This window comes from Salvelinus namaycush, chromosome 32 (assembly GCF_016432855.1).
Source record: "Salvelinus namaycush isolate Seneca chromosome 32, SaNama_1.0, whole genome shotgun sequence".
Taxonomy (NCBI): Eukaryota; Metazoa; Chordata; class Actinopteri; order Salmoniformes; family Salmonidae; genus Salvelinus; species Salvelinus namaycush.
This window is the reverse complement of record NC_052338.1, coordinates 1,461,489-1,480,094: the sequence shown is the minus strand read 5'-3', so window position 1 is coordinate 1,480,094 and position 18,606 is coordinate 1,461,489. Positions and strand designations below refer to the sequence as shown.

The 18,606-nt window shown below is 43.2% G+C and overlaps 1 protein-coding gene across 1 annotated transcript in view; it reads left to right on the top strand.

Annotated features, from left to right (window-relative positions):
• LOC120026748 (histone-lysine N-methyltransferase 2A-like) overlaps positions 1-18,606 on the top strand; it is a 56,627-nt gene that overhangs the window by 15,829 nt on the left and 22,192 nt on the right. Inside the window, exons 14-23 of the mRNA XM_038971467.1 lie at positions 3,884-3,997; positions 4,480-4,664; positions 4,887-4,991; positions 5,291-5,401; positions 7,280-7,356; positions 9,788-9,972; positions 10,254-10,351; positions 13,917-14,051; positions 14,406-14,564; positions 14,707-14,824. Coding sequence (XP_038827395.1) covers positions 3,884-3,997; positions 4,480-4,664; positions 4,887-4,991; positions 5,291-5,401; positions 7,280-7,356; positions 9,788-9,972; positions 10,254-10,351; positions 13,917-14,051; positions 14,406-14,564; positions 14,707-14,824 — 1,287 coding nt within the window. The remainder of the gene's footprint in view (positions 1-3,883; positions 3,998-4,479; positions 4,665-4,886; positions 4,992-5,290; positions 5,402-7,279; positions 7,357-9,787; positions 9,973-10,253; positions 10,352-13,916; positions 14,052-14,405; positions 14,565-14,706; positions 14,825-18,606) is intronic.

The window sequence follows — 18,606 nt, the reverse complement described above, 5'->3', positions numbered from 1 at the left end:
ACCTGACCAGAGAGGTCCAGGACCTGAAGAACAGTTTGCAGTTCTCCCATGGTCAGCTCGATAGAAACAGGAGAATGGCAAGATGACAACAATCTAAGTCATTGAGAGAGGACATTAGTTCTGTGTGTGAATCCATAATAACAATGACGGAGAAATGACAATCAAGTGACAATCAAGGCTGAACAACATGGTTGAGGACGGAATAGCAGAATCTCCACATGAGACCTGGATGGAGTCTGAGAACAAAGTGAACGAAATGATCTCTGAGAAATTGAAGATGTATCAAATAAAAATGTATTTGTCACATACACGTGTTTATCAGATGTTATTGCGGGTGTAGCTAAAAGCTTGTGTTTCTAGCTCCAACAGTGCAGAAATATCTAACAAGTAATATTTAACAATTTCACAACAATAAATAAAAATCTAAGTAAAGTAATGGAATGAAAAATATATGGACGGGCAATGTCAGAGCGGCATAGAATACAGTATATACATAAACTCAGCAAAAAAAAAGTAACGTCCCTTTTTCAGGACCCTATCTTTCAAAGATAATTTGTAAAAATCCATAACTTCACAGATCTTCATTGTAAAGTGTTTAAACACTGTTTCCCATGCTCAATTAATGAACATGCACTTGTGGAATGGTCGTTAAGACACTAACAGCTTACAGACGGTAGGCAATTAAGGTCACAGTTATGAAAACTTAGGACACTAAAGAGGCCTTTCTCCTGACACTGAAAAACACCAAAAGAAAGATGCCCAGGGTCCCTGCTCATCTGTGTGAACGTGCCTTAGGCATGCTCCAAGGAGGCATGAGGACTGCAGATGTGGCCAGGGCAATAAATTGCAATGTCCGTACTGTGACATGCCTAAGACAGCGCTACAGGGAGACATGACAGACAGTTGATCGTCCTCGCAGTGGCAGACCACGTGTAACAACACCTGCACAGGATTGGTACATCCAAACATCACACCTGCGGGACAGGTACAGGATGGCAACAACAACAACTGACCGAGTTACACCAGGGACGCACAAACCCTTCATCAGTGTTTAGACTGTCCGCAATAGGCTGAGAGAGGCTGGACTAAGGGCTTGTAAGGCCTGTTGTAAAGGCAGGTCCTCACCAGACATCACCGGCAACAACGTCGCCTATGGGCACAAATCCACCGTAGCTGGACCAGACAAGACTGGTAAAAAGTGCTCTTCACTGACGAGTCGCGGTTTTGTCTCACCATGGATGATGTTTGGATTCGCGTTTGTTGACGAAGGAATGAGCGTTACACCGAGTCCTGTACTCTGGAGCGGGATCAATTTGGAGGTGGAGGGTCCGTCATGGTCTGGGGCTGTGTCACAGCATCATCGAACTGAGCTTGTTGTCATTGCAGGCAATCTCAATGATGTGCGTTACAGTGAAGACATCCTCCTCCCTCATGTGGTACCTTTCCTGCAGGCTCATCCTGACATGACCCTATAGCATGACAATGCCACCAGCCATACTGCTCATTCTGTGCGTGATTTCCTACAAGACATGAATGTCAGTGTTCTGCCACAGCCAGCGAAGAGCCCGGATCTCAATTCCATTGAGCACGTCTGGAGCTGTTGGATCGGGGGGTGGGGGCTAGGACCATTCCCCCCAGAAATGTCCAGAAACTTGCTTGTGGAAGAGTGGGGCAACATCTCACAGCAAGAACTGGAAAATCTGGTGCAGTCCATGAGGAGATGCACTGCAGTACTTAACCTCTCTAGACGGGAGCGTCCCACCTCTTCAACAGCCAGTGAAACTGCAGGGCACCAAATTCAAAACAGAAATCCCATAATTAAAATTCCTCAAACATACATGTATTTTACACAATTTTAAAGATACACTTGTTGTAAATCCAGCCACAGTGTCCGATTTCAAAAAGGCTTTACGACGAAAGCAAACCAAACGATTATGTTAGGTGAGTGCCTATTTACAGAATAACACAGCCATTTTTCCAGCCAAAGAGGATTCACAAAAAGCAGAAATATAGATAAAATGAATCACTAACCTTTGATGATCTTCATCAGATGACACTCCATAGGACTTCATGTTACACAATACATGTATGTTTTGTTTGGTAAAGTTCATATTTATATCCAAAAATCTGAGTTTTTACATTGGTGCCTTACGTTCAGAAGTTCCAAAACATCCTTTGATTTTGCAGAGAGCCACACCAATTTACAGGAATACTCATAATAAACATTGCTAAAAGACACAACTGTTATGCATGGAATTTTAGATGCACTTCTCCTGTGTCAGATTTCAAAAAAGCTTTACGGAAAAAGCAAACCATGCAATAATCTGAGTCGGCGCTCAGAGCCCAATCAAGACACAAATATATCCGCCATATTATGCAGTCAACAGAAGTCAGAAATAACATTTTAAACATTCACTTACCTTTGATCTTCATCAGAATGCACTCCCAGGAATCCCAGTTCCACAATAAATGTTTGTTTTGTTCGATAATGTCCATTTATGTCCAAATTCCTCCTTGTTGTTCTAGCGTTCAGTACACTTTCCAAACTCGCGACGCGCGGGCAAGTCCAGCGGAAAGTACGGACGAAAAGTAAAAAAATGTATATTACAGTCCGTAAAAACATGACAAACGAAGTATTGAATCAATCTTTAGGATGTTTTTAACATTCTTCAATAATGATCCAACCGGAGTATTCCTTTTGTCTTCAGAAGTGTGATGGAACAGAGCTCGCTCTCACATGAACGCACATGGTCAGCTCATGTTCAGGTCATGATAGACCTTACTCATTCCCCTCTCCTTCGGCCCCACTTCACAGTAGAAGCATCAGACAAGGTTCTAAAGACTGTTGACATCTAGTGGAAGCCTTAGGAAGTGCAACATTACCATATCCCACTGTATCTTCAATAGGAGCTGAGTTGAAAATCGACCAGCCTCAGATTTCCCACTTCCTGGTTGGATTTTTTCTCAGGTTTTTGCCTGCCATATGAGTTCTGTTATACTCAGACATCATTCAAACAGTTTTAGAAACTTCAGTGTTTTCTATCCAAATCTACTAATAATATGCATATTCTAGCTTTTATGGCTTTGTAGCAGGCCGTTTACTCTGGGCATGCTTTTCATCCGGACGTGAAAATCCTGCCCCCTACCCCAAAGAAGTTAACAAGAAATTTGGAGTGGTTGAAAAATTACTTTTAATGACTCCGACCTAAGTGCATGTAAACTTCCGACTTCAACTGTACATTCCTCCTACAGATAACCATTAACTTCTGGTGTAGAAACCAGGCCATGGCACTCAATAGGGCTCCCGAGTGGCACAGCGGTCTAAGGCACTGCATCTCAGTGCAAGAGGTGTTCGACCCTTGTTCGATTCCAGGCTGTCACACATCCGGCCGTGATTGGCAGTTCTATAGGGCGGCGCACAATTGGCCCAGCGTCGTCCGGGTTTGGACAGAGTAGGCCGTCATTGTAAATAAGAATTTGTTCTTAACTGACTTGCCTAGTTAAATAAAGGTTACAATTTCAATAGATTACCTGATAATTAAGACTCAGACTCATCAATACTTATGTAAATGTACTTTTTCAGTTTTTTTTGTTATTTTTATACGTTTGCAAACATTTCTAAACTTTTTTTACTTTGTCTTTTTTTTAAATTTAGTTTTTAATGAATTTTAGAATAAGGCTGTAATGTAACAATGTGGAAAAAGTCAAGTGGTCTTAATACTTTCCGAATTCACTGTATAGGTTGATTTTATTTAAACTTTTTTTTATTTCGATAGGTCGAAAGACCAGATGACTCTGTCAACCCCCTACTGGCATTTTTGAAATGTATTTAATCATTGATTACTTGGGGACATCTGATTTTGTTTCTTATTTGTTTCACAAGGGAACTTCTGCACCATCTGCTCCAAGTGTTACGAGGAGAAGGACCACAACAGCCAGATGATGGAGTGCTCCAGGTGTAGCCACTGGGTACATTCTAAATGTGAAGGACTCTCTGGTGAGTGACACTAATGTTTCAGCTTTGAAACTGTCTTTATCAAGGGGATGTACAACAGGGGTGGCCGACACTCATTAGTGTTACTGGGTATGCAGGCTTTTGCTCTCGCCCTATACAAACGCCTTATCCAGCTAATCAAGGTTCCAGGGAGCATCTCATTGGTAGAATCAGGTGTGTTGGATATAAGAACTGGAACCAAATCCTGCAAGAGGGTAGTTCTCCAGGCAAAGGGGTGACCACCCCTGTTAGCAGTATGTGTAGGGGACGATGCCACCTCAAATATTTCATTTTATTTCACCTTTATTTAACTAGGCAAGTCAGTTAAAAACAAATTCTTATTTACAATGATGGCATGTACTGGCCTAACCTGGACGACGCTGGGCCAATTGTTCAGGCAGGCCCTAACTTAAGGGATCAGAACAACTATCTCACTATAAACCCACTCCATTACATTGAAATTCTGCTTCTCTTCTGTCTCCCAGATGACCTGTATGAGATCATGTCCAGCCTGCCAGAGAGCGTAGTATATTCCTGTACACGCTGCAGCCAATCACAGCCCAGATTCTGGAAGGAGGCGCTGAAGGAAAGGCTGAGGGCGGGGCTAGAGAATGTGCTGACCAACCTCCTCTCTGACTCCTCCGCCCAGCACCTGATTACCTGCAGAGAGGTAATGTCTGCCGCCATCACAGTAAAGACGTCAAGTAGTCACGAGTCAGATACTCGTAACATACTCTCTCACTTTCATAACATGGCTTTTCTCTATATCCAAAATCAAGTATAAAAATATTTAACTTTTACATGTTTAGACTGTCTTATGGATTGTATATCCCTGACCCTCTGACGGCGGTCTCCATTTTACGGTACTATGCTGTTCTTTTGTTTTCTGCAGTGTGAGGAATCCACGGAACTAAATGCTTTCAGGGACCAACAGCAGCCCATCTGTGACCTACATGCCGTGGGTCAAAAATGTACAGGCGGCCAGTACACTTCACTGGTGAGAGACCCCAGTCCTTTATAAACATTTGAATTATGTCACATGAAAACTATATTAAGACCTAGAGGTTGGTAATTTTGCTTTCATGGCATCAATGTTCCACTGTGAATCACGTAGCTCTTTTCAGACCACAATCTGATCACTTTATATACATTTTGGTCATTTAGCAGATGCTCTTATAGATGTTCTAATGGGAGGGAAGACTCCATACAGTAAATTTAATCTCACATATATTGTACAACAATACATCCGTCTCCTAAACTTGACACCTGTTTTTCCTGCTCTTGTCTACCAATCAGAAATCATTCCATGAGGATGTTGTCATGGTGATGAGGAAGTGGCTAAAGGAGGAGGAGTCTCTCCCTGAGGACCTGAGGCCCACCTGTTTGGCCAGGTCTCACTACCTGAAGGTTAGTAGAAAGACCTTTCCTCCATTAATGCTATAGACATTTGTTATGGGCCATACTGCGTCATATCTCTACATTATATAAATATTTGCATATTTACTCTGATATTTTAGTATAGTCCGCATAAAAAAATACTTTCTGAGCTCTTTTATGTTATTTTATTAATTGCCTCAATAAAACCGAATAAAATAACTCTAAAATAATATTTTTGTGTATGAACTCCTTGCATATTGCCTCTCTTTAACGATGTATAAAGATCACACACTGAGTGCGTTCGGAAAGTATTCAGACCCCTTCCCTTTTTCAAAATGTTACTTTACAGCCTTATTCTAAAACGTATTAAATACATTTACAATACCCCATAATGACAAAGCGAAAACAGGTTTTTAGATTAAAAACTAAATAAAAAATGTACCTAAGTATTCAGACCCTTTGCTATGAGGCTCGAAATTGAGCTCAGGTGCATCCTGTTTCCATTGATCATCCTTGATGTTTCTACAACTTGATTGGTGTCCACCTGTGATTAAATTAAATTGATTGGACATGATTTGGAAAGGCACACCTGTCTATGTAAGGTCCCACTGTTGACAGTGCATGTCAGAAGCAAAAACCAAGCCATGAGGTCGGAGGAATTGTCCGTAAAGCTCAGAGACAGGATCGTGTCGCGGCACAGATCTGGGGAAGGCTACCAAACATTTCTGCAGCTTTGAAGGTCCCAAAGAATACAGTGGCCTCCATCATTCTTAAATGGAAGAAGTTTGGCACCACCAACGCTCTTCCTAGATCTGGCTACCTGGCCAAACTGAGCAATTGGGGGAGAAGGGCCTACAAGATCAAGATCCCGAAGGTCACTCTGACAGAGCTCCAGAGTTCCTCTGTGGAGATGGGAGAACCTTCCAGAAGGACAACCATCTCTGCAGCACTCCACCAATCAGGGCTTTGTGGTAGAGTGGCCAGACAGAAGCCACTCCTCAGTGAAAGGCACATGAGTGCCCGCTTGGAGTTTGCCAAAAGGCACCTAAAGGACTCTGACCATGAGAAACAAGATTCTCTGATCTGATGAAACCAAGATTCAACTCTTTGGCCTGAATGCAAAGGGTCACGTCTAGAGGAAACCTGGCACCATCCCTACAGTGAAGCATGGTGGTGGCAGCATCATGCTGTGGGGATGTTTATCAGCGGCGGAGACTAGTTAAGTACAGCGCAATCCTTGATGAAAACCTGCTCCAGAGCACTCAGGACCTCAGACTGGGGCGAAGGTTCACCTTCCAACAGGATAACAACCCTAAGTACACAGCCAAGACAACGCAGGAGTGGCTTTGGGACAAGTCTCTGAACGTCCTTGAGTGGCGTAGCCAGAGCCCGGACTTGAAACCGATTGAACATCTCTGGAGAGACCTGAAAATGGCTGTGCAGCGATGTTCCCCAGCCAACCTGACAGCTTGAGAGGATCTGCAGAGAAGAATGGGAGAAATTCCTGAAATACAGTTGTGCCAAACTTAGTGTCATACCCAAGAAAGGGAAAGGAAAGGGGGATACCTAGTCAGTTGTACAACTGAATGCATTCAACTGAAATGTGTCTTCCGCATTTAACTCAACCCCTCTCAATCAAAGACTCAAGGCTGTAATCTCCGCCAAAGGTGCTTCAACAAAGTACTGAGTAAAAGGTCTGAATACTTATGTAAATGTGATATTTAAGTTTTATTTATTTATATATTTCTAAAAAACACTTTTTGCTTTGTCATTATGGGGTATTTTGTATAGATTGAGGAGGAAAAAACAATTTAATGAATTTTAGAATAATGCTTTAATGTAACAAAATGTGGGAAGAGTCAAGGTGTCTGAATACTCTCCGAATGCACTGTATCTATGTCCTTTCAGTTGCTGGAGGAGACTTTCAGTTGGTTTCATAGCCAGGATCAGAAAATGTGGGACCCAATCTCCAAAGATTTCCCAAGGTAAATGGATACACTATGTGTAAGACCGTATGACGGTGTATGTTATCGATTTTGACCGGTTTTTGATATTGTTGTTCTTACTCACATTTCCGCCAAGAAGACAAAAGGGAATCTCCCTGAACGAACCAACTATGACAATAAATAGTTTTGCCTTCAGAAAGATAAAGCAGGCATAGAATACTTATTTTTGAAAAGCTAGCAAAGAATACTTCAAAAAAAGCAACTCCTTGGCCTGAATGGAAAGCAAAGGCTAGCTTTTTCAAACAGAAATTTGCATCCTGTAGCACAAACTCCAAAAAGTTCTGGGATATTGTACAGTCCATTGAGTATAAGAGCACCTTCTCCCACTGCACTGAGGCTAGGAAACACTGTCACCACTGATAAATCTGCGATTATCGAGTATTTCAATAAGCATTTTTCTACGGCTGGCCTTGCTTTCCACCTGGCTACCCCTACCCCGGTTCAACAGCTCTGCACCCCCCACAGCAACTTGCCCTAGCCTCCCCATTTCTCCTTCACCCAAATCCAGATAGCTGATGTTCTGAAAGAGCTGCAAAATCTGCACCCCTACAAATCAGCTGGGCTAGACAATCTGGACCCTCTCCTTCTAAAATGATCCGCTGTAATTTTTGCAACCCCTATTACTAGCCTGTTCAACCTCTTTCGTATCGTCTGAGATCCCCAGAGATTGGAAAGCTGCCGCGGTAATCCCCATCTTCAAAGGGGAAGACACTAGACCCAAACTGTTACAGACCTATATCTATCCTACCCTGCCTTTTCTAAGGTCTTCAAAGGCCAAGTTAACAAACAGATCACCGACCATTTCGAATCCCACCGTACCTTCTCCACTATGCAATCTGGTTTCCGAGCTGGTCATGGGTGCACCTCAGCCACGCTCAAGGTCCTAAACGATATCATAATTGCCATCGACAATAGTCAATACTGTGACTCTGTCAATCACCGCATTCTTATCGGCAGACTCAACAGCCTTGGTTTCTCAAATGACTGCCTCGCCTGGTTCACCACCTACTTCTCAGATAGAGTTCAGTGTGTCAAATCGGAGGGCCTGTTGTCCGGACCTTTGGCAGTCTCTATGGGGGTGCCACAGGGTTCAGTTCTCAGGCCGACTCTTTTCTCTGTATACATCAATGATGTCGCTCTTGCGGCTGGTGATTCTCTGATCCACCTCTACGCAGACGACACAATTCTGTATACTTCTGGCCCTTCTTTGGACACTGTTAACTAACCTGCAGATAAGCTTCAATGCCATACAACTCTCCTTCCGTGGCCTCCAACTGGTCTTAAATGCAAGTAAAACTAAATGCATGCTCTTCAACCGATCGCTGCCCGCCCGCCTAGCATCACTATTCTGGACAGTTCTGACTTAGAATATGTGGACAACTACAAATACCTAGGTGTCTGGATAGACTGTAAACGCTCCTTCCAGACTCATATTAAGCATCTCCAATACAAAATTAAATCTAGAATCAGCTTCCTATTTCGCCACAAAGCATCCTTCACTCATGCTGCCAAACATACTCTCATAAAACTGACTATCCTACCGATCCTTGACTTCAGCGATGTCATTTACAAAATAGCCTCCAACACTCTACTCAGACTGCATCCCATTTGCTATCACAGTGCCATCCGTTTTGTCACCAAAGCCCCATATACTACCCACCACTGCAACCTGTATGCTCTCGTTGGCTGGCCCTCGCTTCATATTCGTCGCCAAACCCGCTGGCTCCAGGTCATCTATAAGTCCTTGCTAGGTAAAGTCCCGCCTTATCTCAGCTCACTGGTCACCATAGCAGCACCCACCCGTAGCACGAGCTCCAGCAGGTATATCTCATTGGTCACCCCCAAAGCCAATTCCTCCTTTGGCCGCCTTTCCTTTCAGTTCTCTGCTGCCAATGACTGGAACGAACTGCAAAAATCACTGAAGCTGGAGATCTCCCTCACTAACTTTAAGCATCAGCTATCAGAGCAGCTTACAGATCATTGCACATGTACATAGCCCATCTGTAAATAGCCCATCCAACTACCTCATCCCATATTGTTATTTATTTTATATTTTTTCATTTTTTTTGCTCCTTTGCACCCCAGTATCTCTACTTGCACATCTATCACTCCAGTGTTAATTTGCGAAATTGTAATTTTTCGCCACTACGGCCTCTTTATTGCATTTCCTCTCTAATCTTACTTGATTTTCACACACTGTATATAGACTTTTCTATTGTGTTATTGACTGTACGTTTGTTTATTCCATGTGTAACTCTGTTTGTCACACTGCTTTGCTTTATCTTGGCCAGGTCGCAGTTGTAAATGAGAACTTGTTCTCAACTGGCTTACCTGGTTAAATAAATAAATAAATAAAAATTTAAAAGGCTCTGTTGCTGAACAAGTCTCCCCCCCTTTTCTTCTGTCTCAGTGGTATGCTCCCTGAGGCAGTTCTTCCACCCTCTAAGGAGCACAGCTATGCACAGTGGCTGGAGAGGACATACCAAGTTACCAGGGGCTCAGGGTGCCTCCAGCAGGAGATCAGCATCCCTTCCCTGTACTCAGTCACCACCCATCAGTCCCGGGCTCTGGAGAGCCTCCCATTCAAATCCCAAGGTATGGAGTCTTTGGCTGTGTCTCAAATAGGGGGTCTGGTCATAGGCATAGGGCTCTGGTCAACAGTAGTGCATTATATTATATATCTATCACTCCCTCTGTAAGCCTATGTCCTGTCTCAAAGCAGACTTAGATTTAACCACATTCACCGGCACAAGAAGATGTTTGTTGTGCGTAAAGTAATTGAGTACAAGGACTGATGGTGATCTAGCTTTTTACGTCATCCTAACAATGTGAATCAATTCAATGATTAATGAATGTGTTTGGTCTATCTTGAGTAGGTACACATTGTGCTCTAACCGGGGCCCTGGAACTCGACTGGACCAAAGATGAGAGGCAGTGTGCACTCTGCCAACAATGTGGAGACGCCACACCCAACGTGAGTTTCCCTCCCCCCTCTGTACTGATCCCACACAGTAATTGTATTGATAAGGAGACGGGACACCATTGTGTTGGCTTCAGAAACATCTTTACTAAGATAAAACCATAAATAGAGCATTATGGGTACTGTAGTACAGTGTTTCTCAACTTCGGTTCTTGAGTATCTCAAACAGAACGTAACTTGATGACTATAACTACTGTTCCATGAAGAAGGGAAACGAGGTACAACACACTATGGGGGAGTCGCACTCTCGTTACTTCGGTTGAAGGATCCACAACCGCCTGAAATCCACACCTTGCTGGAAGCTCCGCCTTCCACAGGTGATAAGCGTGAGGCTCGGATTCATTCCTTCACTCAGCCCAGGAACGGGCAGTGTGGGGCTAAACAGGAGTTGTATCTCGTTTCCCTCCTTCAGGGAACAGTAGTTATAGTCATAAAGTTACGTTCCCTTTCATTCAGTCAACTTCAGTACAACATACTATGGGGATATATAGTCACACCCCTAGCTGAGCCCAACGGATACTAAATTAAACTGCCCGTGCCAGACCACCCAGACCTGACCCCGCCAGATGCGGCAGTCTGGGTATCGTGCACACTTTCCCCGTCCCAGCCGTAAGCACACTGGGCTGCACTGGGAGCAGTGACATCCAAGCAATAAAACATCACAAAAGTATGTGGTGAAGCCCAACTCGCTGCAGCACAAATGAATCCTACACTCAACCATTTAAACAACGCCCAAGATGCTGCCGGACCCCTGGCAGCATGTTTAACCATGACCAAAGTCATGAGCAGGGAGATTTTGTAGTGGAGGATCAGGGCCAAGTCCCATGTGGGCGCAATTGGTTTAGAGACCAGTCTGAGACAACCGCACAACCAGGGTCCTGGATCTGACATAGAGGCTTCTCGGATTACCTGCGTCTGGAGACGGGAGGTTATTCCCTTCCTCAAAACGGGCTCTAAGGCCCCAGAAACAGTCGACCTGATGACGTCGCTGAAGCGTGGGGGATGCGCAAAAGTTGTAGCCTGTACCCCGACGTCACTGTTCGCATGATCCATGCACACCATTGTTTGGAGCCGACAGCGAGCCTCCCGTCAAGTGCCATCTGAAGGAGCTGGATGCCACCATATGGACTGGGAGAGATTGGTTCATTGTTCTTTTTCATAGTTACCGGTGCCACAATCTTTCAACCAAGCTGGAAAAGGGACAGACAGCTCTGAAAAATGGACCCCTTCTGTGGTAACAGACGGGGCAATTGGTAATTGAATGTAATTTCCAGGAATGCTACAGGCAGGAATCAGTAATGAATCCCAGTGATGAGCCTTCTTGTGGACTGAGAGCGAGTCGCCCAACTTATTACTCTCACCTTGGGGAGATTGATATACCCCTTGAACCCTGTGAACACCAAGGAAAGCGGGGTAACAGAGGAGGCTTTAAACATGGACAAGCTTCCAAGCTAAATTGTTCTTCTGTGAGATTATAGCCTGGATGAAGCCCTGCCACTTATGGACATGGGGCTCCAGTAATGTCTAGCACCCCGTTTTGCTGTAACCAAACGTGGGGGGCACTGACGCCACAGTAATATGTTTGTGGTGGGGCTCACCGGTCGATCAGACCCGTGCTAAGGTCCCTCGCTCTGGGGGTTACCCGAGCCAAGTGCTTGGCGGCTGCTTCCTCATCTGAGGTGCCTGCATGCCCCGCTTCCTCCACTCCCTCCAACTCCAAGAATTTGAAATGGGAATATGATTGCCGTATCACTGGCGGAAAGCTGATAAGCTTTATTTGCCGGAAGTTATGCATGCTAACTGAATTTAGCCATGCTAAGGCTTCTAGTTTAAGCTAGGCTAGCTAGCCTCTGACTGCAACACGGTCGGTTTAGAATAACCAAGCAACTTAATGCTGGCTACGTACACTAAACAGGAGGGTTACCCAAGCAATTCCACCATTAGGAAGCTGGAATGGCTAAAATCAAATCTAAATTTATTTGTCACAGACATGGTTAGCAGATGTTAATGCGAAATGCTTGTGCTTCTAGTTCTGACAGTGCAGTAATATCTAACAAGTAATCTTAACAATTCCCCAACAACTACCTAATACACAAATCTAAAGGGGTGAATGAGAATATGTACATGTAAGTATATGGATGAGTGATGGCCGAGAGGTGCAATAGATGGTATAAAATACAGTATATACATGTGATATGAGTAATGTAAGATATGTGAACAATATTAAAGTGTCATTATTTAGAGTGCATTGTATAAAGTGACTAGTGATCCATTTATTAAAGTGGCCAGTGATTGGGTCTCAATGTAGGGAGCAGCCTCTCTGAGTTAGTGATTGCTGTTTAGCAGTCTGATGGCCTTGAGATAGAAGCTGTTTTTCAGTCTCTCGGTCCTAACTTTGATGCACCTGTACTGACCTCGCCTTCTGGATGGTAGTAGCTAGCTCGCCTTTACAAGTTAGCTAACCTGGCTAGCACACTATGCAGCGCTTGTTAGCTAGCCTGGTCTCGAGTCGTAGGACTCACTGAGGTGGAACCCGGACACTTCTGAGAAGAGAGGCAAGCGGTGCTTAACCAAGGCACACAGACAGAACCTGGTCATCCTCTCTCTTCAAGTAGCCTCCTATAACTGGCAACAGAGCGCACAGGAGCCGGGAGACATTTGACCCGCCCAACGACCCAACCCATCTCCGTGTCCCGCAACTCCGACTTTGTCGAGGTACGGGCAGCCGGGAGAGGAAGTCATCTGGAACACCAAGCCCCAGCCGTCCCCTAGTCTCGCACACAAACTGATTAGAGCGAGGGCGGCCTGAGCATGCACCAAGACACAAGACAACAAACCTGGATAGCTATTAATTAATTGGGGGCGTGGTCGCAAATCCAAACCCACCTTGTCGTTTCGGTTTCGTTAGCTATCTTACCTATTGCTGAAGTCAGGCCAAGCAATTAGAAGAATAACTCATTGTTTGTACTGTTCTCATAAGTTTCCTAATCATAAACTACAGCACACAACGTGCCGGGGGTGAGCACGCTCTGCAACCTAAGGGACAGTTAAGTTGGCGCAACATAAGACAGTCTCGTGTTCCAATTGTTTGTTTTAGTACTGTGAAATGTACCTGTTCACACCAAGGTGAAGAGTGGAATAATTGAAAGAATGAATCCGAGTCTCACGCTTATCACATGTGGAAGGAGGGGCTTCCAGTGAGCCGTGTATTTCATTGGCCTTGTCGAGCATGATTGTAGATCCTTCAACCGAAGTCGTGAGTGTGCGACTCCTCCATAGTGTGTTGTACCGAAGATGACTGACAAAGAGAAAGTATTTTTGTTGTGGCCATACACCCAATTCAATTAGTGAACTAATCAACAAGCACATGACTAGTTGAGTTTGTTATTCTTTTCGGCTAAACCAAAAATGTATTCTGTTAGGGGTACTCAAGGATCGGAGTTGTGAAACACTTCTGTAATACATTATACCCACAGTAATGGTATTAGCAGCTATTCAGACATCCCAGAATGTTGTCTCAGGTCCACTCTAAATCTGAATTTCCTCGTTTTTATTGAAGGACGCAGGCAGGATGCTGTTCCTGGGGCAGAACGAGTGGGCCCACGTCAACTGCTGCCTGTGGTCCGCTGAGGTGTACGAAGACAACGGAGCTCTACTCCAAGTACACAGTGCTGTCTCCAGGGGGCGCCACATGGTAAGAATGCATTGAACATCACCATAGATGCGCCTCAAATGGCACCCTGTTTCCTATAAAGTGCACTACTTTTGACCAGGGCCCATAGTGGACTATGTAGGGAATAGGGTGGTATTTGGGACACTTCCCACATATCAAAGCTGGAGTACATCCTTTCCCAATAGACTTTGTATTCAGGCATAGGTGTGCAGTTTCCTGTTTTTAACATTGCCGTAAAATAATAGCAGCTTTATTGTTCCAAAGATAGAATTGTTTTGTCAAGTCTGCTATGCCCATTTAGTTCAGTGAGTTTTCTGCTAGTCGTTCTCATTCTGTTTTCTTTTCTCTTACTCATTGTACATATCTTCCCTACAGCGCTGTGAGCGTTGTGGCCAGGCGGGGGCGACGGTTGGCTGCTGTCTCTCGTCCTGTCAGAGTAACTACCACTTCATGTGCGCCCGCGCCCGCAACTGTGTCTTCCAGGAGGACAGGAAGGTCTTCTGCTCAAGGCACCGCGACCTCGTCAGTGAGAAGGTGAACTTTTAGAAATGGGCTGAGGCGCACACAAACCGAAACGGTTATCTATCCAACAGTGCGCACCACCACTTTCACTGTGACTTGTCAGCGGCATCCAAACTTATGTCTCAGGATTTGCACTCCCGTTTCCCCTCTCCAGATGGTGTCTGAGAATGGGTTTGAAGTTCTCCGGCGGGTCTACGTGGACTTCGAAGGGATCAGCCTCCGTAGGAAGTTTCTGACTGGCCTGGAGCCAGAGTCTATAAATATGACCATTGGTGAGTATGTGTACATCCCCAATGGCACCCTATTCCCTATGTAGTGCACTGCTTTTAACCCTTTACACTCTTGGGAATGAGCATATATGGATAGGGCTAAATTGAAATGTTTTTTACAGAAGAAATGTGGAAAGCATATGCATACCCATGGTAGCAATTAAAAGGGAACAGTTAGGAGATTGTGGGAAAATGATGAGGACACAGCAGTTCACCTGACACAAGACTGAGTCTAAACATGACGCTGATTTTATGTACAGTTTACATTTACTGTACCTTCCAATGCATTTGTTGAAATGAAATCTGAAAATACTCTGGATACATTCAGTAACAATATTATCGGAAAATTTGGGGTAGGTGCATCATTAAAAAAAAATGCCAAAGGTTTGAGAGGTCAAACTGGTGTATCCAAGTGGCCACACAGCTCTCCAAAGTATGCACAGTAAGTAAATTCAATGCACTTTTATGACTCAAAGAAGAGTCTCCAACTGTAAGGTGCTTTTTTGAGCTCTCCTAGCTGTGCCGTTGATGAACTCGAGCAAGCACACTTATAGTTGTTTTGTTTGGAACACAGCCCTGCAACTCAATATTAGGTAAATGTTCTTCATGTTTTGTACACAGTGCATGTCACTCTACTATCCAAAATAGTAGGAAACTTGACATATTGTATTGAGAAACTTGTCGACAAAGAAATAGCTTATTCCAAGCAAACTCTGGGACAGTCGTGGGACGATAGATCCACATTGATTTGATTTTAAATTCATACAACCAGTAGGCTTAGGTTACATAAAAAATAAATATTCAAAAGCAAGGAGTTTGATGCAACAGATCAGAAAGTTTAGCTTAAGATGTTGATCAACTATTTCAAATCAAATTCTGTCACATGTGCCCTGAATACAACAGGTGTAGCAGACCTTAGAGAAATGCTTACTTACAATCCCTCAACCAACAATGCTTTAAGAAGTTAAATAGAAAATGTAAAGTTGAATAATTAAACAGCAGTAGTAAAATAACAAGAGAGGCTATATGCAGGGGGTACCGGTACAGAATCAATGTGCAGGGGGCACCGGTTATTGAGGTAATATATGTATGTAGAGTTAAAGTGACTATGCATAGATTATAAACAGAGTTGCAGCAGCGCAAAAGAGCCCTTTGATTAGCTGTTCAGGAGTCCTATGGCTTGGGGGTAGAAGCTGTTAAGAAACCTTTTGGACCTAGACTTGGCGTTCCGCTACCGCTTGCCGTGCGGTAGAAGATTGTTGAAACATCATAAAATACCTGATTACTTCTTATCCCTTGCACAAATAGCCTACAGCTGTGTCTGTACTAGCTGTGTCTGTCGACCAATTATGACTTTTCAACACCGATACCAATTACGAAACGTTTATTCTTTCAGTGAAATACGGAACCGTTCCCTATTTTATCTAACAGGTGGCATCACTAAGTCTGAATATTGCTGTTACATTGCACAACCTTCAATGTTATGTCATAATTATGTAAAATTCTGCCAAATGAATGACGGTCTTTGTTAGGAAGAAATGGTCTTCACACAGTTCACAACAAGCCAGACGGCCCAAACTGCTGCATATACCGTGACTCTGCTTGCACAGAACGCAAGAGAAGTGACACAATTTCCCTAGTTAATATAGCCTGCTAGTATAAATGTATTTTAACTAAATTTAGGTTTAAAAATATATAGTTGTGTATTGATTTTAAGAAAGGCATTGATGTTTATGGTTACGTACACATTGGTGCAACGACAGTGCATTTTTTTGCGCATGTTAAATCATCACCCATTTGGCAAAGTAGGTTGTGATTCGATGATAAATTAACAGGCACTGCATTGATTATATGACATGCAGGACAAGCGAGTAATATCATCAACCATGTGTAGTTAACTAGTGATTATGTTAAGAATTATTGTTTTTTTATAAGTTAAGTTTAATGCTAGCTAGCAACTTACCTTGGCTCCTTGCTGCACTCGCGTAACAGGTGGTCAGTCTGTCACACAGTCTCCTCGTTGAGTGCAATGTAATCGGCCATAATCGGCGTTCAAAAATGCTGATTACCGATTTGTTATGAAAATTTGAAATCGGCCCTAATTAATCGGCCATGCCGATTAATCGGTCGACCTCTAGTCTGTACTGAACTCACTGGCGCTGGAAACTCTGAGGGGCCCAGAATATTTTTTACAATGTTGCAAGTTTGCTAGCTTCGGCAGGACAAAATTGATAGTTGATACAATGTTTCAAGTTCTTTGGCTAGGCATGTCCTGTCTGCAATGTGGTTTATAAGATATTTTCTACCTGCAGGCTGCAATGTTTTTATTTGTTGGCTTTATGTAGGCTATTTTTACATGGTTAGCAATAGAAGTTACTTTTAGATTTGCATCATCGTCATTTAGATTTAGAACCACATGACAAAGATGATTTTGAGATACAAAGACTATTATAAATTAAATGAAACTGTTCCACGAAAATGTGCATATGAAAATCATAACTGGCACTCAGATTGTTAGAAATGGTAAGATAAATTGCCTCTCGAAATGAAAAAGTTTGCCTACCCTTGGTGTAGCCTATTACCGGCAACTTCAAGAACGAAATGGCAGAATCTGCGAAGGCCAGCAGCGGGAGGCGGAAGATCAAAGTTTTTTCCCCCTTCTGATTAGGTTATCTTGATCTCTGGCTCCCTTGAGTAATTTTTGTGTCTTAATTATTTAATAAAACAGTGTTTTAAAGCATCAGACAAGCTCAGTACATATTGATTTTATTAAAACACATAGGCGTCTATATATTAAAAAATACACATTTTTAAAACTTCTACCAATCGATTGGTCGACTACTTTTGGTCGACCAATATTTTAAAAAAAAATGTTGGACAGCCCTAATATATGTTTTCAAAATGCGTACTGCCTCCAGCTCATTGCAAATGAGCGGCAGGTAGCCTAGTGGTTAGAGCGTTGGGCCAGTAACCAAAAGGTTGCTAGATCGAATCCCTGAGCTGACAAGGTAAAAATCTGTCGTTCTGCCCCTGAACAAGGCAGTTAACCCACTGTTCCTAGGCCGTCATTGTAAGGAAGAATTTGTTCTTAACTGACTTGCCTAGTTAAATGAAGGTCACACACACACTGACCAAAAGGTTAATTTGCTGGCATTTACTTATGTCCCCATTACCAGTAAAACATAATCAAAACCTATTTCTTTCACATACTTGCTGTGCTGTTTTGTGGTTCATTTGTTCACTTGTTATATTCTCAACCAGGATTTCTATGGAATGCCGTTTAGGTCTTTGCATGTCAAAAAGGATACACGTCAAATAACACTATTTGACGTGTCAAATGAGCTTGTTGACCAATCAGGACCTGAATATGACTGCACGTCACATAATAATTTAATGAGTTCATACATTTTTACATAGTTATTACACATTGATTACACCATCACTTGTATTTCATGTCACAACGATTCATCGATACGTATGCTATGATGCTGGTAAAGTTGTCTCGCGCACCTACAGTGCTGGTCATAAAAGAAAGCTAGCTAGCTCATGGATGCAAATAATGTTCTTCCCCAATAACATAGCAAAACGACAATCCAGGTGTCATCATCTAAAATAACCCTATTTTTAAGACAGTTCTCTTCTTTTTTTTTAATGGTGGCCGAAACCATCTATGTGAAGCTAGCCACAATAAGGATTAGCCACATCAGTGGACTTTGCGGTTAGCCTTCAAAATAACAGTATGGCACAATTCTACTATTTGTATTCATTTGCATCACTGTCAATGA